The sequence below is a fragment of the Microcaecilia unicolor genome, chromosome 2 (genome assembly GCF_901765095.1).
Source record: "Microcaecilia unicolor chromosome 2, aMicUni1.1, whole genome shotgun sequence".
NCBI classification, from domain to species: domain Eukaryota; kingdom Metazoa; phylum Chordata; class Amphibia; order Gymnophiona; family Siphonopidae; genus Microcaecilia; species Microcaecilia unicolor.
The window spans coordinates 478,366,534-478,393,371 of NC_044032.1; the positions used below are offsets into that span (position 1 = coordinate 478,366,534).

Genomic DNA, 26,838 nt, shown 5'->3' on the forward strand with positions numbered 1-26,838 from the left:
TTGGTCTGTCCCAGTGTGGCAATACTTATGTTCTTATAGCAAAGTTAGAGCCTCTGAACAGAGAGTTCAGAGACAAAAAGAGGAAGACAATAGTAGATCATCTTTTGAGAAAAAGGGGTTAGTTTCTGGAACAGTCTGGAATTATCAACTAAGTCCTAGGGCTGATAAAAGCTGGTAAAAACTGGGCGTCTAAATGGCAGATGACGTTTAATGTGAGCAAGTGCAAAGTAATGCATGTGGGAGATAGGAACCCGATTTATATCTACATAATGCAAGGGTCCACGTTAGAAGTCACTGACCAAGAAAGGGATCTAGATGTATGTTGATTCATACTTCATAATTTGCATAAGAAAGGCAAATGTTCTCTGTTAAGTAATTCCACTGTTTTGTTATCGAAATACTGAATTTTTGGAGTCACACACAGGTCTTATAGGAAACAGAATTGTGCTGTGCTCTATATCTCTACTTGCTGGTTGATAGACATAACCTGGACATAAGTTCTCAAATGGTATGGAGGACTAAAGTAAAGAAAATTATCCGTTAAGCCCTAATTTCTTCTTTTCTCTGCCCTTCTTTTTGCTTTATATTTTTGATTTTTAATTTCATGGTCAATATAACAGGAAAATACCATATACATCTGAATCTAACTGACCTGTACTACTACTGAAAAGGTGCGAGCTAAATCAAAATAGTATTTTTATTGTCAGTAATAATAGCATTAATAATATTCATGATGATAATTTGTACTGATTTCAAAATATATTTCTATATTTGTAAAATTCAATAAAAATAAGTGTTAGAGGAAAAAATGCAACATTTTTAGCATAGCTGTCCAAAATATCACCAAAATTCATTTATCCTTTAAATAACAATTATGTTATTAGTAATTACCTGTCTGTTTTTTCCTTAAAAATCATTGCTTCTGTTATATGAGATGGAAACTTCTTGCAGGGTTTGGCGAGAATGAGGATAGAAACTTGCAAACTGAATATCCTGATGAGTGACATTGGTTTTTTTTTAACATAGGTCATTATTAGGAGTGGGGAATTGCTCTGTGGTGTTCTGGACAAGGCTCACTATGGCAGCTCTGCCTTCGGTTTAGTCCATTGTTGCCATGAGCTGTATGGCGGGGAAACCAGTGGCAAACTGCTTACTTGCCTGGCTCGCCTTTTCACTGCATACCTGCAGCTCTACAGAGGATTCACCATGGGTAAGATAAAGCACAATAAATTTACACTTCCTAATGAATTTACAATACTTTACTGGCTAGCCCATTTCTCTTTCCTGCAGCCCACATACATTTTACTTTGGAAGCAGCAGAAGGACTTCCATACTTTTTTTTTTTTCCTGTGTTAAATTGCTAAGGGGTACTTTTACTAAGCCATGGTAAAAAGTGGCCCGCTCTAGTGTGAGCAAGTGAAATTGTTACGTGCGCTGGGCCATTTTTTTACTGCAGCTGGGCATGGCTATTTACTGCCTGCGCACTTAACACCACCTATTTACTTGGCAGTAAGGGCTCACGCGCTACTCCTGCGCTAATCAGGCAGCAAGCGGCAATGTGCCACACTGCTGATTACCCCCGGGAATGCCCTCTGTAGTAGAAAATAAAAAAATTATTATTTTCTACCACAGGAAGCAATGCGCGCCAACTTCGAAACTACTGCAGCGCGTTACCCCTGCTGTAGGGTCAATTTGGCACACACTACCCGTGAGTTAGCCCTACCGTGGCTTAGTAAAAGGGTCCCTTAGTAGTGAAGAAGTTTCTTGACACTTCCCTTTTTAATTTTATTTATTCCTAAATTGAAATGTGAGCTTAAAAACACCTCTTACTGAGATGCATTCTGATTTCTGTGCAAAATTAAATTGAGCGTTTCTATGTTGATTTCTAGTCTTTTGAAATGTTAATATACGATAAAAAGGAAAATGTTAAACCTTGGGAAGTTTGAGACAGGAAATTAAATTATTTCATTGTTCTGTTCTTCAGCTTTGACACAGAGATCCTAACTTAAAGCTTTTGACACAATGCATACAGCAGTTCTGTTAATGAAGAGTATCTTCACTACATATTTTGTGGTTAAGGGTTTGCACCCATACTTAAAGCTGCTGCAACTTAAGTTTGATTTCTTTGTCTGTGTGACTTTGTAGGAGTGGAAGACATTTTGGTCAGACCCAGAGCAGATGTAAAAAGACAAAAAATTGTTGCAGAATCCACCCACTGTGGCGCTAGGGTAAGATTTTGAAATCATTAAGGAGATACCTTGTATTTTAATGATTTTTTTTAATTATTAAAAAATGAAATCCCACTGTGACTCTAGTACTATGTTACCCCACTCAGTAGCATCTAAGAGACTTCTGTGCTTTCAGGCGGTCAGAGCTGCATTCAGTCTGCCCAACACCGCAACCACCGATGAGATTCGCGGAAAATGGCAAGATGCCCACCTCAGCAAAGACCAGAGGGATGTTAACATGGTTGACCTGAAATTCAAGGAGGAAGTAAATCATTTCAGCAATAAGATTAACAAGGTTAGTGCCATAAAATATTAAAGCGATGAATGATTGTCTTGGCCAAATGGACAACACAACTGTCTCTCACTTTTCATGAATTCCAAAGTTCTGTAAAATACACAGTTTCAGCATCAAAGAGATGTGAAAACATGTAATTTATAAGTAATAAAAAAAAAAAAAAGCTTTGTCTTATTTGTACGTGTAGTAAAAACAATATTCATCTTTGTGGTCTCTTCTTCTCATTTTTATCACTCACCCCCATTCAGTTTTAATTGTGTTTGTACCTCACGCATCTATCAAATAAGAATTTCTTGTGTAAAAATGTTTTCAGTTTTTTACAAAAACTTTTGTGGTTGGTGTCGTGCCGTATGTCTTTATTTTTTTTATTATTTTATTTTACAATTTCAACTTACATTTCCAAGAATAATCTTGTATAAGAAGTGTTATAGCTTCACAAATGTCAAAGAAATATTTATAGACTATAATCAACAGTATTAAGTAATAGCACTTAAGTCCTCATTATATGGATTCCAAGATTAAGGTGGAGAAAACAGGAAAAAAGAAAGAGAAAAATCAAAGCAATCTAGCATATAGCAAGGCTAGTACAAAACAATTTTCATTTAACTCCAATAGCATTTTTTGAAGCCACGAATGCGGACAGTTGACTCGGATCCATAAACACATATTTAAGGGAATTATAGTTCACAATACATTTGCATGGGAATTTTAAGTAAAAAGTTCCTCCTAGATGTAAAACGGCTGATTTTAACAAGAGGAATTGTTTCCTCTTTCTTTGGGTGTCCCTTGCAACATCAGGGAACAATAATACTTTATGTCCCAAGAATAACTTCTCTTTGTGTCGAAAGAAAAGTCTAAAAATCCACTGCTTATCCGGTAGCAGAGCTACGGCTGCAAGCAATGTTGCTGTCGTTTTCTGCTCTGTAATTGATGTTTCAAGAAAGTCTGTTATATTCAAAGGTGATTGTTGTATTTGTGTAACTTTCTCTTTTTGTGGAATATAATAAGACTGAGTAAATGGAGGATAATTAGATTCCGGTATTTCCAGTATCTCTTTCATGTATCTTTTTAACATATCTAGTGGACTAATCATATTCACCATTGGAAAATTTACAAATCTAAGATTGTGTCTACGCATATAATTATCATATATCTCCCCTTATTCCTAAGGTTCGATACATCTTTAAGAATAGTAGCTTGAATATTTTCAACCTTAGACACCTCTTTTTCTATTGTTTCACAACGTTTTTCAAGAGTCTTTATATCTAAAGAATTTTTCTCCACTTTCTTATCAGTCTCTGCTGATTTCTGTAACATAAGATTTGTTTATTTAAAAAAGGCTTGGGACATCTGGGCCATTAAGTCCCACAATGAGTTCAGGGTTACCTCTGCTGGTTTTACTAACGTTCCAGGAGGTAATCCAAACAATGTATCCAAGATCTGACCTGATTCTGTGGCGTCCCCAACCTCAGAAAAACTCGGACTGCTACTTTCTGAGGGTAAAATCTGACCCTCCGACTCCCTCGCCAGTTGTTCTGACTGAGCTTCACTCAGGGAGGTTTCCCCTTCACACTCCGGTACGGGGCCTCCCGATTCCAGGGAAGGGGAGCTTGTCCGCTGAGGCTGCGGGGGCGGAGTTCTTTCGTTGGGGCTCAGAGTGACTTCGAGACCTGGAGACGCCGTAATGCCCTCCTTAGCCACAGCACCTCCTAAGGTATCGCTCCCAACTTGTACGTTTTGACCCACAGGCCGCGCGAATCTGTCCATCGGACCGATAGGAGAAGAGGTAGGCGTCAGGGGAGCTCGGACCGAGGCTTTCCCTCTCCGTTTCGGCATAATTATTTTCAGGAAAAAACGTGGTCTGCAGCGTTGCTATATGCGTGCAGCCATCTTGGAATCCAGCTCGTGCCGTATGTCTTTAAGCAATGTATTTCACCATTTGGCCGCGTTATATGGAAAGCCAGTGGTATGGGCCGATTTATAGACTACCTTTTTACAGCTGAGGAAATGGACAATTAGGTGGTCTCTCAACTTTTCCTTGAGATTTGGTAGTTGTAGCTCTGCTAGTGACATCATATGGCTGGGTGCATTGCCATAGACTGCAAAGGTCTAAAATACAAACTAATGCACGCGTCAACCTTTTCCTGCTTGAGCACACAATTCTGGAACGCGCTGCCGCGCAACTTACAATCGATCTGTGAACTAACTGACTTCCGCAAACTATTGAAGACCCATCTCTTTAACAAGGCCACAAAGACCAACAAATGTGAACTACTTCCCATATATCCAGCACTGCCTTGAATATTTGCTTGTTATACTAATATCATGCTGTATCATTATCATGTTACCCAAAATCCTTTGTAGTACTAAATGTTTATTTCTTATACATCTTCACCATTCATGATGTATTGTAAGCCACATTGAGCCTGCAAAAAGGTGGGAAAATGTGGGATACAAATGCAATAAATAAATAAAAAATAGACAACCCGGTATACAAAAGCACAAATTTTGAAAATCACTCTTACTCTTATTGGTAGCCAGTGCAGGGATTGCAGTAGTGTTGTGGCATGATCTTATCTGGATGTGCCGCACATCATACGCACAGAGGTGTTTTGTATTGTTTGTAGCTTTTTGAAAATGTATTCTCTGCATCCCACATAGATTGCATTGCAGTAATCTATCTGAGACATAATAAAACTTTGGACCAAGATGCGAAAGGTGTTTTTTTTTAAAAGTAGGCTCTTAGTTATTGCAGTTGCCATAGTCATCTGAATACTTTTGATGTTAGGGCTGACACTTGTGGTTCTTACCTTAGGTGCTGGTCAAGTATTATTTCCAGCACTTTGATGTTGGTGTCTAGAGAGTATTTGGTTCGATCGATGGTGAATTTGTAATGTGTTGTTGGTTTGAATGGGCTGGCTTTCGTCATGAACTTCATCTTTTCTCTGTTGAGCTCCAGCTTAAATGTTGTGGCCCAGGATTTAATCAGATCGAGCACACGTTTGATGTCTCCTAGCGCATCCATGATGTTGTTTACAAAGGGGTTGCATATGGTTACATCGTCTGTGTAGATGTATGCCTCCAGTTTGTGGCCTAATGGGGCCATCAGAATATTAAATAGTGATGGAGAGATGGGGGAACACTGAGGCACTTCATATTCTGGGATCCATTCTGATGATAGAGATACTGACATCTTCACTGCATTTGGGAGCCATTAAATATAGAATGTTCTGGAATATTCAAATCTGTGCATGAGCAGGAGTTTGGTCAGTTGTATGTTTGTGTGTGTGTCGTGTACTGTGATAACTGGCACATAAACACTCTTATTTTGCTTCTCATGATCTCACGTCCTAGTTTAGACCTTGGTCTCATATTCATTTTTAAAAAGTCAGTTTTGTGCTTAGGTACTTTATTAATTGGCAGTTGTATACATGCTTCTTTCTTGTTTTTTCTTCATCTGTCTCATAGGACTGCTGCCATGCACATTATGGTTGAAGTTTATTAGTTTTTTCCTAGACATAAGTTGGTGATTTCATCCAACAGTATTGAGATTTTTTTTATTCTGAGAGTACGCTGAAATTCCCATGCAGCCACTACCATATGAATGCCCTCATTTATTTTAGTTTATGTTGCTGTGTGGACATGACGTCTCTTTCAAGAATTTTTCAAGCCACTGAGGAGAGCCTTTTATTTTCTTCTCCTTTCCAAACTCTTAAGTCTCACACCCCCCCCTTTTCAAAATTAAACTCAGTTTTGATCATTTTTTTAGAATAGTTTTAATCAGGCAGACCAGGTTTTCCACATGGCAGATGCGATGAGAGGATATAAGTACTAGTTATATGGGTGGAAGATGTTCATCACAGATGGTCACCCCTCTGCTGCTGATGTTGGGAACTGAATTATGATGTCCCATACTGTTCTTACTGTGCTAAAATGCCCCCAAGAGTCAGACTATGTAGCACCTTCAAGATATCCGAGTTAACAAAGCAGCAGTGAAACCTGAATCAGCTAAGGAAGGATATAAGAGATCCTCAAGGGATCTAATTATTCCCATAGAAGACAGAGTGGGGGTTGTGCCTTATGAAATCTCATGTTAGAAAACTCCATTAAAAAAAACAACAGATTTGATGCTGCATGGCGCTGAATGGAACCTACCTTTTCACAAGTGCTATTGGTGCTAAGAGTGTATGTCTCCCTTAACATAATTGGAGCTAAAAAGAACAAAGCTCAAAGGATACCTCTCCATAGAGCACCTCCCACAAATTAGTGCTGAAAAGGCAGTCTACCTTTGTGCTGAACCATCCATGTTTGTGTTTGTTAGTTAAAATATTTAGAGGTTCAGTTTTGAAACAGAAAAATATTCAAAAAGCAGCACAAAGCAGCAGATGGATGTTTTTCTTGCAATAATGTCCAAATTGCTATTTTTGAAACCCATATTTCTGATATTTTTCTTTGCAATTCATCTACAGTGCATCCAGATCAGAAGGGAGTGTAGGCAGGATTTGGGCATTCCCAGAACTTAGACAATTTTCTGCCATAATGGAACAAAGCAAAAACATCCAGGGCTAAAAGTTGGACATTTTGGTCTGGACCTATTTCAATCATGACCTAGTCAAAAAAGTGCCCTAAATGATCAGATGACCACTGAAGGGATTAAGGCATGATCTCCCCTTACTCTGCCAGTGGTCACTGACACCCCTCCCACCCCTCCAAAAGCGTGAAAGGAACAGTTCATATCAGCCTCTATGACAGCATCAGATGTTATGGCCAGTCCTGTTAGAGCAGCAAACTGGTCCCTGGAGTAGCCTAGTGGTTGAGATCAAGAAAATCCGCCACAGGCGGAGAACTCGAACGCCCCACAAGAAAAACGGGTATAGAAGAAAGTGGGATGTTTGACTACGGGAAGCCAAAAGCTGGACAAGTGAATTCTTAAAACATCAATAAACAGCTGTTTTAAGAATTCACTTGTCCAGCTTTTGTTTTCCCGTGGTCAAACATCCCACTTTCTTCTGTAGCCTAGTGGTTGATACAGTGCACTATAGAGAATGGGACCCAGGCCCCATATCCCACTCTTACACTTGTGGTGGAAAGTGTGAGCCCTACAAAACTCACCAAAAACCTTCTATACCCTCATATAGGTGACATCTACAGGCATAAAAGCCATTGTAGTGGTGTACTGTTGGGTATAGTAGGTTTTTGGAGGGTTTTGGAGTGCTCCCCATACAATACAAGGGGATAACGGTGAGATGTGTACCTAGGACCTTTTATGTGAAGTCCACTGCAGTGCCCCACTGTTCTACTGGGATGTCTGTGTGACCAGTCTACTAAGAATGCTGGCACTCCATATGTCTCAATGGCATGTTTTTGTGCATTTTTCTTTTGGATTTCTTTTTTCTTTTTTTGAAAATGGTCATAAAAGAAAAGCACACTGAGCACAAAACGTCTAAAAAGATCAAATATTTGAAAGGTATTAATCCGCAAACAAACCTTTTCCGGAGATGGGAGGGCGGTAGAACGAGAGGACATGATATGAGAGTGAAGGGGGGCAGACTCAAGAAAAATGTCAGGAAGTATTTTTTCACGGAGAGAGTGGTAGATACTTGGAATGCCCTCCCGCGGGAGGTGGTGGAGATGAAAACGGTAGCGGAATTCAAGCATACGTGGCATAAACATAAAGGAATCCAGTGCAGAAAGAATGGATCCTCAGAAGTTTAGCCGAGATTGGGAGGCGGGGCTGGTGTTTGGGTGGTGGGGCTAGTTCTGGGCAAGACTTCTACGGTCTGTGGCCTGAAAATGGCAGATACAAATCAAGGTAAGGTATACACAAGAAATAGCACATATGAGTTTATCTTGTTGGGCAGACTAGATGGACCGTGCAGGTCTTTTTCTGCCGTCATCTACTATGTTACTATGTTATGTTACTATCTATGAAATGGCCATTTTCAAAATAAAAAGAGATGTTTTTCTGGTTTGAAAATAGCCATGTTCGCCACTTGATTTTTGGACGTTTTCAGCAAAATATCCAAAGTTGGATTTGGACATCATATCGAAAATGCCCCTTATATACTGCTTAGCTAAACAAAATATCAAAGTGGTTTACAATAAACTTAAAAACACACAGAAAATTAGAAAAGAATTCCAATGTAAAATAGTAGAGAGGCATATTTTCAAAGCACTCTTAGATTTAAAAAGTTACTTAGTAATCTGTGGAACAGTGTAAGTCTAAGTACTTTGAAAATGAGCCCCAAAATAGCCCACTCCGTCAGAAGATAGAACTAACAACAAGATCTCATGGTATATAATCATTCTAACCAGACTCATTTGGAACATATGGAACTACCAGAGAAGATGGATAAAGCCAAAATAAAGCCCTATGGGCTAATACAAATATCTTAAATTCCACTTGGTATTTCATTGTAAGCCAGTGAAAACTTAAAAACAATGGAAAAACATGGTCCCTAAAATGAAATTTCCCCAATAGCTGTGTTTTGAAGAATGTGGAAGTCGCTTTAATTTTCCCATTGCCAGACCTGCATATATCAGATTACCATAATCTAACTTTGACATTAAAAAAAACGTGTGATCCTAATGGCCCTAAGATGTCGTAAAGTACTGAATGTGTTTTTTATGACTGAATAACCCTGATCTGCAAAAGTAAATTGAGAATTAATATAAGCACCCAAATATTTGAAAGTGTATTCTAAATGTATCAAATGCCCCCCCCCCCCCTAAAGTCAACTGAAAATGTGGGCGATTTATACTACCTGTAATAGAACAGGTTATTGTCTTTGAAATATTCATCACCAAGTGATTCTCATTCAGCCATTCAGACACCCTGTCTAGGCAACTCTGTAAAGGTCTGAAATCAGGTTCAGAAGAGGACATTATACACACTAGTAAAATGTCATCTGCATAAATATACACACTCATTCCAGATTCCTGGACGAGTGTGGCTAACGGGCTCAGAAAGATATTAAATAAAATTGGTGATAATGCTGAGCCCTGAGGAGCTCCATAGTTCAAAACCTTATTCTTCGAAGATTTATCTCCACAGACTACCCTAAAGGTATAGTTCAGAACATAACATAAGAGTAGCCATATTGGGTCAGACCAATGGTCCATCTACCCCAGTATCCTGTTTTCCAAACAGTGGCCAAGCCAGGTTACAAGTACTTGTCAGAAACCCAAATCGTGGCAACACTCCATACTACAAATCCCAGGGCAAGCAGTTGCTTCCCATGTCTGTCTCAATAGCAGACTATGGACTTTTCCTCCAGGAATTTGTCCAAACCTTTTTTAAACCCAGATACACTAACCACTGTTACCACATCCTCCGGCAAAGAGTTCCAGAGCTTAACCATTCGTTAAGTGAAAAAACATTTCCTCCTATTTGTTTTAAAAATATTTCCATGTAACTTCCTCGAGTGTCCCCTAGTGTTTGTACTTTTGGAACGAGTAAAAAAAAAATCGATTTACATCTACTCATTCTACACCACTCAGGATTTTGTAGACCTCAATCATATCTCCCCTCATCCATCTTTTTTCCAAGCTGAAGAGCCCTAACCTCTTTAGCCTTTCCTCATACGAGAGGAGTTCATCCCCTTTACCATTTGGTTACTCTTCTTTGAACCTTTTCTAATTATGCTGTATCGTTTTTTTAAAATGTGGCAACCAGAACTGAACGCAGTACTCAAGGTACGGACACACCATGGAGCGATATTAAGGCATTATAGTATTTTCGGTTTTATTCACCATCCCTTTCCTAATAATTCCTAGCATCCTATTTGCTTTTTTGGCCGCTGCTGCACACTGAGCAGAAGATTTCAGCGTATTATCTACAACGACACCCAGATCGTTTTCTTGAGTGTTGACCCCCCAGAAATGATTTGAACTAATCTAACAAACATCCTTCAATCCCCATGGCATAAAGCCTATGAAGAAGTAAGTTATGATCTACTAGATCAAAAGCTGAACTAAGATCCAAAGAAACTGTGAGTGCTAGGTGACCTAGTGGTTAGGGTGGTGGACTTTGGTCCTGGGAAACTGAGGAACTGAGTTCGATTCCCACTTCAGGCAGCTCCTTGTGACTCTGAGCAAGTCACTTAACCCTCCATTGCCCCATGTAAGCCGCATTGAGCCTGCCATGAGTGGGAAAGCACGGGGTACAAATGTAACAACAAACTATCCAGAATTGCATATATCTCAGTCAAAAAACCTGCTAAAATGGTTTCTGTACAATGGACCTTTTGAAATCCTGCCAGCATAGGATGTAGAACATTTGTGGATTCAATAAAAGAAACCAACTGATCTAACACCACCTTCTCCGTTAATGTATCCAAAAAAACCAAAGATTGGAAACTGGTCCGTAGTTTGAAGGAATAAGTTCATCCAATGAGCTTCATTTCAAAATAGGTTTAACTACAGTCTGTTTCCAACGCAACGGGACCTCTCCTGTACTAAAGCTCTGATTAACCACTATTAAAGCTATCCCCAATAGGCCATGTTTAGACCACGCTAACCATTTAGAGAGAATTGGATCCAAAATACAGTAAATATGCATTTTAGTAAAAATCTTAGAAACAGTCAGTGATAGTAATTGAAATGTAGTCCATCTTGACTTACCCACAGTCGTATCAGATAATAACTCATCCTGTAAGGGTGGAACAACTAACTCTAGTAAATCTGTGGCAAAAGAACCATGCAATGTTGCAGTCTTAGAGCAAAAAAAAGTTTGCTACCTCTTTGCCCTGAGGCAGTACTCTGTTTAATTTCCTATGTCCCTCAGTAGTTAAGAATTAAAAAAAATTGAAAAAAGTTGTTTCACGGGAACAGTTGCTTCATTAATGACTTTTGTATAGTATGAATTCTTTGCCAATTTTACTTTTATAACTCTTTTTAAAAGTGTAAGGCAGACTGACCGCTGCTTCCTCCAAGATTTTTTTGCTCTCCTTAACTGACGTTTAGTCAGTTGTAAATCATCATGATACCAAAACTTATTTCCTGGATGAAAGCATTTAGTCTGTGCTGGGGCCACCATATCCAAAGCTTGCTCAAAACCTCATTCTGGGTTGCTGCTTGATAGAGCTGCTCACAATTATCTGGAAAAAGATGAAAAAGAGGACATCTTCTCTATCTCAATATAATTAAGAACACAAAGTATAGATTCTATCAAAGGAAGATTTATTTTTTCTTAATTTCCTGCATATTTAAGCTAAACTGTAGAGCAGAATGATCTGTCCAAGAAATTGGTTCACTTTTCAAATCTGTTAAGGTACCTTTAATATCTTAAAATGAGATATTCAAATCTAACATATGATCTATGTTTTGGAGTTCTGACCCATTGTGTTAACCCTAAATCTGCTAAAAATGATAAGAAATATACTTTCCTGGGATCAGACACCTGGTCTACCTGTGCACTGAAATCTCCCAAAGTAATCAGATTGGAAAACGTTGCTGTTAAATCTCCAGTTGTTTGATAGATATTATTCCAAATAGAAATCGTCAGTCCTGGTGGACAATAAAATAAGACCAAATACAAAGGAGTTTCTAACAACAACTGAAATACCAAAGCCACTTTACAAAGAAAATCCAAAGAAAAAAGTTTTATCTACCTGCCATCCTAGGAAATTGGCTTCTAAGCTCTGCAGTAAAAAAAAAAAAAAAAAAAAGGGGGGGGGGGGGGAATGGTATAAGATAGCGACTATGCAAGAACTCCCATGACATGGCTATTTGTGTTCCCAGTTTATCTTGCTCTCTGCAGTGAACCCTTGTACAGATAAGCAGCTTCATTATCCTAGTTCAGGTGTGTCTAATTTTATTTTAACTGCTCTGACCTGAAGTTAACTTATTTGTCAAAGATATCCTAGCTCATTCTGTCAAGACGTAATTGGCCTCAGCTGCCCTTCAGTTCGCCAAATAGGAAAAGGGTCCTAAAATGAGAGAGGGGCAGCCATTGTTGTAACACAGTCTCCATCTCGCTTCCCCATCCCAACAATTGCTTTCCCTCTTTCCCCCTCTCATCCCAGCAGTCATTTTCCCTCCTTCCCCTCCTCCCATCTCAGCTGTCACTTGCCCTCTTCCCCCATGGCTGCTCCATCTCATTCCTGTGAGAACAATGCTGCCTTTATCTGCAATCACACACGTTGTTGATTAGAGCTAAACTATAGGCATGTTCACATTGCTTCAAGTGTGGGGGGTAGTTGTAGAGGGTGGGTTTTAGATGGGAGGAAAGATATCTGGGGAGTAGATTTTGGGGGTGGGGATACATGTGAGGGACAGATGGGGGGGGCTAGTTTTAGTGGGTGCAGTAGTTGAACGATGAGAGTAGTTGGGAAGGGAATGGGGAGATGGCGGTAGTTTTAGTGGGTGGGAATAGTTGGGGGTGGAGGAGCAATTCTCTGTTTCATTTATTTGCGTTTCTATGCTGTGGAAGCTGAACTGCTTCTTTCATAGAAATACATTGGGTCGTTTTTGGGGGGTAGTTTATTTCTCTGGAATCCACAGTCTGATGTGGCACATTTTTGAATTTGCTGTGTCTTTCAACTGTTTTTTCCTGATGGTAAATGAATCCTGTTTCATTAATTTTCAGTTATTTTGCCCCTAAGTAGGTGTTCAACCCCTTATGTATATTTTTTTCTAACTTGTTGATTTGGCAAGAATGGGAAAAAAACATTGAGGAGAAAGCCATATAAATTTCATCTGTGTATTAGCAGCAGATATTTATGATGTGAATTAATGATTTTTTTTTTTCTTTTTTTGTTCTCTCTTAACCATAAAATTCAGGTGTGCATGCCTCTTGGTCTTCATAGGCGCTTCCCAGAGAACAACTTACAGATGATGGTTCAGTCTGGAGCCAAGGGATCCACTGTAAATACCATGCAGGTACAAAACAGGCCCAGAAAACAAAAGGTTTCTGTTTAATATGTAAGTGCATTCCAGCCATAGAAGGGGTGGGGGGCAGTGTTTGATAGCTACCTGAACCTTTTTCCTCTGCTCCTATGTATGTTCATCAGATTGCCCTGTCACTGTTACAGCGATGAAGCCTGCGCAGACACTGCACTCAATGCTGTTTTTTAGTCCCTTCTCTGAGATCTGGCTCCTTCCTCTTTATTCCTTTGTTGAAATGGCACTGATGAACTGGTCATAATTACTTTAGCTCAGAAGCAAAATGCCAGTATGTGTTTTTGTTGGTGTTGCTTTGTACTCTTCTAATCTGCTTCTTCCCTCTCTTACAGATTTCTTGCCTGTTGGGTCAGATTGAGTTAGAAGGTCGGAGACCCCCACTGATGCCTTCTGGGAAGTCGCTGCCATGTTTTGAGCCGTATGACTTTTCTCCTCGGTCGGGTGGATTTGTCACTGGCAGATTTCTCACCGGTATCAAACCTTCTGTAAGTTATTTCACTAAGCATAGGGTGTGTTAAATGAACAAAGCAACATTTTATGTTTTCTTTTTTAGTTGTTTGTAGTGGATGTCTTAAGTCACATGGCTGAACAAAGGTCAATATTCAAGGCTGTTCGACCAGTCAGCACCCGGTGATGAGTTTCAAGAGAAAAAAAAAACTCTGCAGGCTAACACATTTTACCATGCATCCAGTTTTCTGGCCAAAGTTTACCTGTTTCAAATTAGTTGAGGGCCAGAATTTATCCAGATAGTAGCTAAGGCCAGTGCCAGGCACACTTTTACGGTCTGTGTCCCGTATATGGCAAGACTGTTAAGGATCAGCTGGAGTGGGCTTTGACAGCACCTCCAGTAGTTGGAACGTAAGAGCAGTGCCAGGGGGACGTCTATATTCTGTCTCAGAAATGGCAAAGAAAGACCAGGATCAAGTATTTTATACCACATTCATTGTTGATTTAACCATGAATTGATAAATAAGTGTGAATTGTGAACAGACTGGATGGACTGCAACCATCTACTATGTTACTATGTAATGACATCTAGATTTCTTTCCTGGGTGGTGACTCCTAATGTGGAGCCTAGCTTTGTGTAGTTATAATTTGGATGATTATTCCCAATGTGCGTCACTCTGCACTTGTCCACATTGAATTTCATTCTGTAGGCAGTTGTCAAAGGAACAGTATACTTATGTTTTCCTTTTTGAAGGTTGGGGCAAAGGCCACAGGTAAAAGTGTGCTAGATTTGGTATAGTTTAATGGATTTGATTATTTCATATTCCACCTTTTGACTTTGTCAAGGATAAATCAAAGCAGTTTACAAGAAACAGTGCAACACAGTTTAAAGAAAATTAATTGCACTGTGTTAAGTTAGGTAAAGGAGAGGAATAATATTGGTGCTCTCTCTAGTCCCCAGTGGCCAATCCTCATGGCTCTCTAAATGCTAAGGTAAAAAGGTAAGGTGTTTTTTTTTTTTTTTAAAGGCTACTTTAAAACATGTACGGTTTAGTTCTCTTTTTGGTTTGTGGGCAGAAAGTTCCAATATAAAGGGCCAAAACTGAGAAGGAAGAGTGTATTATTGCACCCTTTGTAGTTATGAAGGTTTGCCCACTTACATGCTGTTTGTTCTTATGGCCTGTTTTTTTTACTTATTTTACTCGTTTAGAATATTAGTATTTGATATTGCTTTGTCTTCAAACATCTCTACAACAGCACTACTACTTTGATATGATTAGGTTATTGATATACTGCCTTTATGTGGTACAACCAAAGCAATTTAATTTATTATATGCAGGTACTTTCTCTGTCCCTAGTGGGCTCACAATCAGTTTTTGTACTTGGGGCAATGGAGGGTTAAGTGACTTGCCCAGGGTGACAAGGGGCCACAGTAGGAATCAAGCCCAGTTCCCCTGGTTCTCAGCCCACTGCACAAACAATTAGACTACTTCTCCACTCTGCTATGGTGTTTCTTGGATTGTCACAGCTTGCCCATAAGCAAGAATATCATCCTCCTGGTGATGAAGCTGTATAAGTAAAGCCACACTGGGAAAAGACCAAGGGTCCATCGAGAGCCCAGCATCCTGTCCATGACAGCAGCCAATCCAGGCCAAGGGCACCTGGAAAGCTTCCCAAACGTACAAACGTTCTATACATGTTATTCCTGGAATTGTGGATTTTTCCCAAGTCCATTTAGTAGTGGTTTTATGGGCTTGTCCTTTAGGAAACCATCTAACCCCTTTTTAAACTCTGCCAAGCTAACAGCCTTCACCATGTTCTCTGGCAACGAATTCCAGAGTTTAATTATGGGGTTGGGTGAAGAAACATTTTCTCTGATTTGTTTTAAATTTACTACACTGTAGTTTCATCGCATACCCCCTAGTCCTAGTATTTTTGGAAAGCGTAAACAGACGCTTCGCATCCACCTGTTCCACTTCACTCATTATTTTATATACCTCTATCATGTCTACCCTCAGCCGTCTCTTCTCCAAGCTGAAAAGCCCTAGCCTCCTTAGTCTTTCTTCATAGGGAAGTCGTCCCATCCCCGCTATCATTTTAGTCGCCCTTCGCTGCACCTTTTCCAGTTCTACTATATCTTTCTTGAGATGGGGCTACCAGAATTGGACACAATACTCAAGGTGCGGTTGCACCATGGAGCGATACAACGGCATTACAACATCCTCACACCTGTTTTCCATACCTTTCCTAATAATACCCAACATTCTGGGTTTGATTGTTTTCTATCAAAGTAATCAACTTCAGTGACTTGTAGAATATACTACACAATGTGGCTGCTTAGAGAGAAGTTTGTTATACACTATCAGATTATCCATGAAATGATACTGACCAAGGTTCAGGAATGTGCTGAATTTTCTTATTCCTTCTCTGTCTCAAATTTTACAAAGCAGGGCTATATCAGTACCAGCTCTTGTCTTTTCCATAGTGCTCATGGGCACCTTCCAATGTATGAATTGGGCAGTGGCGTACCTATCTTGGTTGCTCCAGGGGTGGAACACCCTCCTCCTCCTCCCAGTGTGTCATACTGCTTCCGGGGATGAAGCACCCACTTCCTCCTGGGGCATCCCTCGCACCCTTCCTCCTTTGAGCAAGGGGGTGCACTGACCAGTCACACGGTTGTTGGCTATTGCTGGCCCCCTGCCCTGGAACAGGAAGTTGATGTTAAAAGAGCAGGGGACCGGCAGAGCCATCAATCTCGCAACTGCTCAGCGCACCCCCTTGCTTCCTGCACCCGCAGCAGACTGCTTCTACTGCCCCACCCTTATTATTCCAGTGGAATTGGGGAGTTTACATTCGGTCATGAACAAGTGTTGGATTGTTTGTCTTGTGATATCCACAGTGCACTTCATAGTGTTGAAATCAGTGATCAGGTACTTGTTGTGAATTCAGCATTAGTAGCCCACATGCTGGAAGACAGGCACGTTTTCATAGCCTGGATTGTATAGTAAGACTTGCACTATCTCATGCATGTTTATTGTGGATATCCTGAAAAACTGACTGGCCAGGTGGTCCCTGAGAACTGGATTGAAAACCACTGATCTATAGGATATAAGAGGGCTAAACTACCCATTACGATCTAAGTTCACCAGGTAATAGCACTGTTCATACTGCTGTATGGATATGAATCTTGGATGCTGTACTGCACTAGCAACTTGACCAATTTCACCAGCATGCCCTGAGATCCATCTGCAGTACAAGGTGCCAAGACAGAGTTTTCAACAGGTGCCAGATTTCTAGTTTGGAGGGAATGGTGGTAAAAACTCAATTTCAGGGGACAGGAAGAGATTAATGGGTTTTGGTTTTTAGCTCACCCGTTTTCAGTACTAGCTCAAGGTGAGTTACATTCAGATACAGTAGTTTTTTTTCCTGTTCCCAGAGGGCTTACAAAAAGTTTATACCTGAATCCCCCACTGCTTAAGTGACTTGCCCAAGATCACAATAAGCATCAGTAGCATTCAAACCTTGGCTTCCCTGGTTCTTAGCCCACAACTTGAACCATTAGGCTACTCCTCCACATCAGAAATCTTGCATTTGTGCTCTATGGCCAACTGAAAAATGGACATGGATCACAGGGAAGACCGTACACTGGGTAGAAGAATATCCTAAAATGCAACTTTAAAAGTTGTAAAGTAGACCTCAGCAGTTAGGAGGATACACACAGGGTCAGATGGAGGCAGCTTTCAGGCTCATTTTCAAAAGAGAAAAACATCCAAAAAGTGTCTTAAGTCTGCATTTGGACGTTTTTCTCACAAAAACGTCCAAATCAGTATTTTCAAAACCTATTTTTAGACGTTTTTCTCTGAAGTCCTTCAGAAGTACGTCCAAATCTCAAGGGGGCGTGCCAGGGGCATGTTCAAGGCGGAACCTGGGCATTCCTAGGACTTAGATGTTTTTCAGCCATAGTGGAACAAAACAAAAACGTCCAGGACTAAAACTTAGACGTTTTGAGCTAGACCTGTTTTTATAAAAAATAGCTGCAGTGGGAATTGAACCCACTTCCCCAGGATCAAAGTCCACAGCACTAACCACTAGGCTACTCCTCCACTCCACACAAAAGGTGCCCCAAATGACCAGATGACCACTGGAGGGAATCGGGGATCACCTCCCCTTACTCCCCCAGTGGTCACTATACCATCCCACCCCCCCCCAAAAATGTGATTAAAAATATTACTTGCTAGCCTTTATCCCAGCCTCACACGTTATACTCAGGTCCATTAGAATAGCATGCAGGTCCTTTGAGTAGTCTAGTAGTGGTGCAGTGCACTGCAGACAGGTGGACCCAGGCTTCTACCTCCCCCTACTTGTTACACTTGTGGAGGAAACTGTGAGCCCTCCAAAACCCACCAGAAACCCACTGTACCCACATATTGGTGCTCCCTTCACCTGTAAGAGCAATGGTAGTGGTGTACAGTTAGGAGTAGTGGGTTTTTATAAAACGTCCAAATTCAGACTTAGATGTCATATCGAAATTGCCCCTCCATGTCATTTAACTGCCCAAAGGCTGTAAACCAAGCACATACAAGCACAAAAGGAAAAGAATAAGAGAAGGAAGGCTAGCTCTGCAAGTTTCTCCTCCATCACTTGTGATCTCAGTTGTGTGTCAAGTACTGGTTTTACCATGTTAATGGGCACATAAATAAACTTAGTCAAAGGGAGTTGTTTAAAACCTCTTAACTTGTCTTTGAGGGGATATTCCATCAATGTAAACTCAAGTAACGTCTTTAATTCAGATAGAATCCCAACAGTCTGATACTTAGGAAGAGTGTCGGCATCCTGCACTTGGGGGAGGGTAACGTAAGAGCATGTTGTTGATTCATGGAATACTCATATTCAATATGTAGAGATAATTACCTTGCACTTGCAGTTGGTGCTGGACACACTGGGGCCGATGCAGAAAGCTACCACGAGCCTAACTGCATCATTATCGTGGGAGATATGCACATGTTACTTGCTATGCAATGCAGAGAGGGGTTGAGCGTGGGTGTTAATGCACATGGAAGACATGGCCACATATTCCATTCATTATGAGCCTATTAAGTGTACCCTGCAATGCAGAGAAGGAAATAGTGGCTTTTGACATGCGCATAATCTGTGATATTTTCGCCAAGATCAGGGCAATGTAGAAGGGTTAGCAGAGAGGAATTAATAGTTGTTTTCCTCTACAAGCAGAAAGAAGTGCCCGTACATGTGGCAAGTACAGATCTCATACATGTGTCCAAACAAAAACGAAAGTGGCAGCACACATCAGCGCCTGTCTATGCATAAATATCAACCTCACGAGAAATTTTTGTGAGGCTGATATTATGTGAGTAGATGCACAGGCTCCAATGTGTGATGGCACTTTCATTATGTTAGGATATGCACTCAAGAAGCCACGCTTAACCACAAAACCTTTGTGTACATGTATCAGGCAGGCTTCCCCTGATTCACATGCAGGTTTATTTTATGTGCATAAAAGTTTCATATCATTTCCTTTCTATATGGCGTGAAATTAAATTTGCAGTAGAAGTCGCATGCTGAGGCATCTGTGTGTGGTTTTCTGCTTCAGCCCCATAGTGTGTCACTAGTAGAATTTCAGTGCAATCTCAGGTCTCTTCTGGTTTTTAACTTGCTTATAGGCCTTGCTGTCTTTCTATATGTTATCATGGTCTTATTTTTATTTAAGGAATTCTTCTTTCACTGTATGGCCGGTAGGGAGGGTCTTGTTGACACTGCTGTCAAAACCAGTCGCTCTGGATACCTTCAGAGGTAAGAGTCTTAGCTGTGTTATCATTTATTGTTGTCATGTAATACTGTAATGCTACCGCTATTACTCACACAGGGCTGACCCCGTGGAAAATTGGAGGGCTCTGCACGAATGCCCCTACACTAGCAACCACTATCCCACCCAGTAGCTGGGTTCCTGCCTGGCTTTGGGTAAATACCTTGCCCAGCGCGATATGGTGAAAGTCACTTTTATTCAAAGGAGCCTGACGTGACCGCGTTTCAGCTTACACCTGCATCAGGGGTATAAACAGTTGTCCTGTAGCTTTATGCAATTTATCTTCAAGTACGTTGAATTAGTAAACCACCTGATGAAAAAGGATAATGAAACTCCTCGTCAGTGATGTGTCAGGCTTGTTTGAATAAAAGTGACTTTTACCATACTGTGTTGGACTGTGTGTTGTGTTTTAAACAAACTCTTCTTCATACATTTGTGGGCTTTTTGTTGGTTCGTGCCTCTATTTTTTATTTGGTTTCAATACCTTGCCCTACAAGCTATTCCCTGATGGTTTCTAGGGAAACTGAGACCCACACAAATCCTTGGGGGTCGCACAGTTTGAAGAAGTGCACCTACCGACCACATAAGAATGCTGGGGTTGCTGATCAGACACAGACCCAGGGCTAGCAAACTAAGCAGTTCATTTGGGAAAAAAGAGATTTCAGTGAAATATAAAAGTTGTAGGCAGCAAACATGAAAAGGAGAAAGTAACTTAATTATCACTGTTTAATTAAAGTTTACTTAACTGTCAGTTTCCTGAAAGCTCTGGTAAGTATGACCACAGGATACTCTTCAGAAGGTGGAACAGGATGTTGACTGCCTGTACTCCTCAGACAGGCCCGATGTTCCCTGTAATTTTATCTAGGGCATGTGGTGGTGTTCCCTACTTCTGGGCACATGATTTTTGCAGGTTGAGGAGGGGCTCTCTCCCTTGTGAACAGTTTCTGACGTAGCTTGACCCCCTTACTGATGCCTGTAGTCCACCATCAGGGACCAGAGCGCTTACCTTTGTCTTCATTCCATTATTTTCTCTACTTCTCTTGTACTTATTATCTCTCCCATCCCTTGCCTCCCTCCCCTATTCCTTTGTTTCTAAATCATCCCTCATGCATATTAACCTCTTTTTCCTTTGACCTGCTCCCACTGCTTCATGCTTGCACCTGCCTTTGGAGTTTTTCCCACTTCTGCTGCTCTGTGCTGGCCAACAGGAGCTTGTTCAAAACTCATAGCCGGCATTTCCTGTGTGCTGATCCAATGTAGCACAAGATCAGCCCTGCAAAGTGTGTCCAAGGTTTCAACAAACCCGCAGTGCTGACACAGAACAACAGTGATGTTATGAACTCTAGCGTCTTCTTCTGCAGTTCTCTGTTGTGCATGTCCTGGGATGCAGTGCTGCATGGTCACAAATGTGCACACCTTAGAGGGAACAGTAGTCAGGACTGGAGTTCTAGTGAATTTAGCACTAGCTAGTGCACTGGTTTCTGAGCAATCACAATGCAGATTGTTGCAACCTTACAACTATTGAAGGCTCCTTGGAAACATGATGTCCCAGCCTCACTGTTAGTGTTGTAAGAGTAAGAAGAATACCTAGAAACAAGCTTAAAAAAGGAGTTAGGCTGCTTTGTGCCTATCGGTTAAAGGATTACAAGGCGAAGGAAAGTTTACTGGAGGTATAAAAGATCTTGGTGCACGTAAGCTTCCTCAGCCTTCTGTTTTGCCATAATCTTTTTTAGCCTTATTTGTGATTTTTTTTTTTTTTAATTTTGCTTTTAACTGTTTATGTTTAACTGTTTGGTTTGTGTCTTTCTGGTGGCGTTCTAAAGTAGATCTTCCCAAACTGTGGGTTGTGACACCCTCCATAGGATGTCATTAGTTTGTGCCATCTGGAGCTTGCATACTTTCTGTGGTTGAGGCCATAGAAGGATTCTGAGCCTTTTCAAAAAGTATTAATTTTATATACTCTGCAATTTTACTTTGATTTTTATTTTGTATTAACATTTTTATTGATGTTTTTCAAATGTAACAAAACATAATGGTTCCACCATCCATCAAATAACACACAGCAGTATTGTACAAAAATGTCCCTGAACATAGCAACTATGATAACATTCACAGCTTAATATGCAGCCATCAGTAGATCTCCCCATAAACTCCCCCAACATAAACTCTCCTCAATAATTCCCCCCAAACCTCCCTAGCTCACTCTTTAGGGCCCTTATTTAGCCTTCTGGCAGTTAAAACTTCCATAAGAACCATATTTTGTAAACATCCGTTCCAGATATCTAATGAAATGGCAGCAGAGGTCTTCCAGCAACAAGCCAGAACCCTTCTTGCCACTAAGTAGCATAAATGAACTTGGAGCCCCAGGGATGAATGATGTCTGTCCACTCCTAGCAGACAAATTGCAGGCTCTAAAGTAAAGGGCTGCTTGAATATCCTGGACATTTCTTGTGCCACCTTCCCCCAAAACTGAGCAACTTCGCATACCCACCTTAAATGAAATAAGAGTACCCGTCCTTCCACATCCTCTTCAGCATTTAGAAACATTGAGGGCCTTTTAATAATCACGGTACAAAGTGACCTGCGATAGTGAGGTGCGTGTTTTGGGTACGTTCAGGGCCAGTTTTTATCGCGTCTGCAAAAAAGGGCTTTTTAAAATGGGACTTGAAAAGGGCATGCGGTAAAACTGGACTGAGCCCTTAATGCCACCCGTTGATCTAGTGGAAAGGGCACACATGCTACACGTGTGGTAACCAGTCGACGCACTCCAACTGCCGATAAACCGCCGGAAAGGCTGCGCACTGGGGGAAATAAATAAATCATCCAGTTGTTATGGGTGCATGGCGAATCTGAAATTACCGCAAAGGGTGGGGGGGGGGGGGGTGAGGTAGCCTGGTGGTAGTCTCATTTTGGCGCGCAAGGCATGAGTGTAGAGCCTAATACACCTTTGTAAAAGGGCCACAGAGAAAAGTGTAGGCAGATAAAGACCATATGGCCTGTCCAGTCTGCTTATCCATGCCATCTACTCTCCCTGTCACTCCCTTAGACATCCTATGTATTTGTCCCAAGCTGTCTTGAATTCAGATAGTGTTTTCATTTTTTTTTGTCTCCACCAATTCCACTAGGAGGCCGTTCCACGAATTCACCACCCTTTCCACAAAGAAGCATTTCTTCTGAGTCTATCCTCTTTCACCTTCATCCTATTCCCTCTCATTCCAGAGCTTCCTTTCAAATGAAAGAGACTTACCTCCTGTGCATGTATGCCACATAAATGCGCAGGAGTTGATGATATCAAATTTAATTTCTATAGTCGAACACTTGAGAGGTGTTAGCACATTATAACTTTTACATTGGCCTCTTTAATACTGGCAGCAGCCAAGAATTTATGGGCATTCAATAGTATATCCTTCCACTGGGAATCTGAGTATTTCACCCCAAGGTCTTGTTCCCAACCCAGCATATAGGGAAGCCTACAAAAACCAGAGGATACGCATAGAGCATTTATAGAAGATATTAAGCCCTTGGCCCCTAGGTGTAACAGCCACAGTTCTTTCCACTTATTCATTGACCTGCTCTATACTGTAGCCCATGCATTTTGACTCAGATATATCCTTAATTATAAAATTCAGTGTGGGTAGGTCAAACTCTGCCTGTAGTGGTGTGAAAGATTTAATGTAGCCTTGATCTAGTAACTGATGACAAAAATCTAGACCATAAGTGTCCAATCTCATTTCCATATCTACACCCTTCTTCCTCTATGGGCTAGTTCCTAGTTGAAAGGAGTAAACAACGACTTAGGCCCTCTTGTCCTCTCACACCTCCTTCGCACACCTTCCACCGTATAGCTAATATATGTTTTGGATTAACGATCTCAAACCCCATATGTAGTCCTTTTCTAGTTCAAATTAAATAACTTAAATTAGCTTGACCCCGTAGTGCTTGTTCCAGTCGCACATACCTTTTCTGTTCCTTCCGTAATTGCCAGTCCTATATATGGCAATTTTATGCATTTTTATAATAATTATGAACACCTATACCACCCTCCTTTTTATGCTCGCGAAGAAGGCAAAATGTGATGCGGGGGGAGGGTCCCTTCCAAATAAAGCAAGTAATATTCTGTTGTCATTGTTGCAAGTTTGCTTTGGGATATATATAGGGAGGTATTGAAATAAGTATAGATATCAGGCAAGGCCCTCATTCTACCAAACCAAGACAAAAGCATAGCTCGAAATCCCTGTCTCTTCTCAACCGAGATGGAATATACAGCCTTTTTCACATTAGAGTAGAGGAGTGGCCTAGTGGTTAGGGTGGTGGACTTTGGTCCTGAGGAACTGAGTTTGATTCCCACTTCAGGCACAGGCAGCTCCTTGTGACTCTGGGCAAGTCACTTAACCCTCCATTGCCCCATGTAAGCCGCATTGAGCCTGCCATGAGTGGGAAAGTGCGGGGTACAAATGTAACAAAAATAAATAAAAATTATCTGTCTCCCAGCCACAAGCCTGGTTTGATCTGGGTACACAATAGTAGGGAGAAGAGGAGACAGTCTATCCGCTAGCAACTCGAGAGAGAGAGGCTGATATGACCTGCATAGAACACTATCTCTCCCCACCTTACACAAGATTGTAATCCCAGCCATTTTCATAGTGTCTGGCAGTGCCTCCCCATCGTGTACACCTTTAAACACCCTAGTAAGCAAGGGCACCAGTTGAACCACAAACGTTTTATAAAATCCTGAGGAAAATCCATCCAGCCCAGGCGCCTTGCCAGCAGGTAAGTGTCTGATATTTGTACAAATCTCTTGGGCTGTGATGTCAGTTTCTAGCTGGTTCTGCAAAGTGCCAGATATTCTGGGTAAAGAGCTATTTTCAGTGGTGTGCTGGTAAACGTTTAACAGGCTCTCTCCCCGGTCCAACTGGGCGCCCCCCCATCCACCACTGCGCCCCCCCCCCAAATTGCAGAGCTGGCTATAGCCGGGGGGGGGGGGGGGGGGGGGGCAATGCATTACTCTCTCCAGGAAAAAAAAATAAATGATCCCAGGTTCCAATCTAATTCATGTTTAATATGGGATAAAATGCCATAAATAAGTAAATAAATATAAACTTTTAATGTTCAGCACCTGATTCTCAAAGTGGACATATTCCAAACACTATAATGAAAATAAAATTATTTTTTTCTACCTTTGTTGTCTGGTGACTTTGTTTCTCTGATCATGCTGGCCCAGTATCTGATTTTGCTGCTCTCTATCTGTTCCCTTGAGTTTCCAGGGCTTCCTTTCCATTTTTTCTTTTCTTTCCTTCTTTCTTCTTCTTTTCTGGTCCTCTGCAGACTTGACTGTACAGTGGATCCAGCTTCTGCCTATCCATGTGCAGTTTCTCTCCTCACTTCCTTTTCCCTCATCTAATCTCCTTCCTCTATCTTCCCTCCATGTCTAGCATTTCTTCTCTCTCCCATCCCTCCCCTCCATCCATGTCCTGAAACTCTCTTCTCTCCCCTGCCCTCCTCTACCCATCCATGCCCAGCAATTCTCTTCTCTCCCCTGCCCTCCTCTACCCATCCATGCCCAGCAATTCTCTTCTCTCCCCTGCCCTCCTCTACCCATCCATGCCCAGCAATTCTCTTCTCTCCCCTGCCCTCCTCTACCCATCCATGCCCAGCAATTCTCTTCTCTCCCCTGCCCTCCTCTACCCATCCATGCCCAGCAATTCTCTTCTCTCCCCTGCCCCCCTCTGCCCATCCATGCCCAGCAATTCTCTTCTCTCCCCTGCCCCCTCTGCCCATCTATGCCCAGCAATTCTCTCCCCTGCCCTCCCGCTCCGATCCATGTCTAGCGATGTCCTTCGCCCCCACCCTCCCGCTCCCATCCGTCAGTTTCAATTACCTCCCTCGAAGCACCGCATTATTTAAGGCCCTGCTGCCCGTCTCCAGTTGCCTTCTCTGCTTGCTTCTGAGGAGTTTGCGCCCTTAGTCCCGCCGTCACGGGAAAAGGAAATGACATCAGAAGGCGGGACTAAGGGCGCAAACTCCTCAGAAGCAAGCAGGGAAGGCAGCTGGAGACGGGCAGCAGGGCTTTAAATAAGGCGGCGCTTTGAGGGAGGTAATTGAAACTGACGGATGGGAGCGGGAGGGGAGGGTGGGGGCGAAGGACATCGCTAGACATGGATGGGAGCGGGAGGGGAGGTAAGCATGGCGCCCTCCTGCCATGCTTACCTCGTGCAATGGAGCCAACAACCGGCTCGCAAGAGCTGTCAAAATTTAACAAGCGGCTCTTGCATGCCGGTGCGAGCTGGCACCAGCACACCACTGGCTATTTTCTAAATACTTGCTAATGGTATCCTTGGTAACCTTGGATTCCTGACTGTATAGATGTTTATAAAACTGTACAAAACACCTCTGAATATCTTTTTCCTTATAACAGGTTTCCCCCTCCCCCTTAATTTTAAGAATAGCCAATTCTTTTTGCCTCTGTTTTAATTTCCCAGCTACCAGTCCACCTTATTTCCAAATTCATAATGCATTTGTTGGATTATCTGGAGATTATGTGCTGTCTCATCTATCTGAAGCTGATTAAGTTCGAGTTACAATTGTCACAATGTTTGTAATGCAATCCTTGAGCTTCCCTGTTTTATGTTGATTTTCCAGTCTCTCAATTTTCACCAACAGTTCCCGTTGCCTAGCTATTTTCTGCTTCCTCCTAAGCCACCCCCCATTTAATAAAAACTCTCCATATAACTATCTTTAAACCTTACCAAAAAAATATCATTCTTTACATCCCCCCTCTCCCCACATATTATTAAACTCCAAATATTCATTAATGGCTCTCTTGGGCCACATGCCCATGAGAGAGAAGTCCAAGTTTGGAAAGTAACCCACACAGGGGTGTGATCTGACCATGTCAGGGAGCCAGTACACACATCAACCAGATTTTGTAACCAATAAGGATCCTCCAAGAGGAATAACTCTCATGGCAGGGAGAATAGAAAGAATAGTCCCTACTTGCAGGGTATAGACTGCCATAGTTCGGCCAAGGAAAAGTCATTCATTAGATTAATGAGCTGTTTATGTGTGTGTTGTGTCCCATTGTGCCTGCGTAGTAGATCCTGGCAAATATCCCTTACCATCTGCATAGAGTCTCTGAAGGTCTCTTC

At 41.5% G+C, this 26,838-nt stretch overlaps 1 protein-coding gene across 1 annotated transcript in view; it reads left to right on the forward strand.

The window, feature by feature from the left end:
• The window catches only part of POLR1A (RNA polymerase I subunit A), a 267,806-nt gene that overhangs the window by 112,154 nt on the left and 128,814 nt on the right, over positions 1-26,838 (forward strand). Inside the window, exons 16-21 of the mRNA XM_030191063.1 lie at positions 1,027-1,210; positions 2,146-2,228; positions 2,365-2,523; positions 13,306-13,404; positions 13,758-13,910; positions 19,598-19,680. Coding sequence (XP_030046923.1) covers positions 1,027-1,210; positions 2,146-2,228; positions 2,365-2,523; positions 13,306-13,404; positions 13,758-13,910; positions 19,598-19,680 — 761 coding nt within the window. The remainder of the gene's footprint in view (positions 1-1,026; positions 1,211-2,145; positions 2,229-2,364; positions 2,524-13,305; positions 13,405-13,757; positions 13,911-19,597; positions 19,681-26,838) is intronic.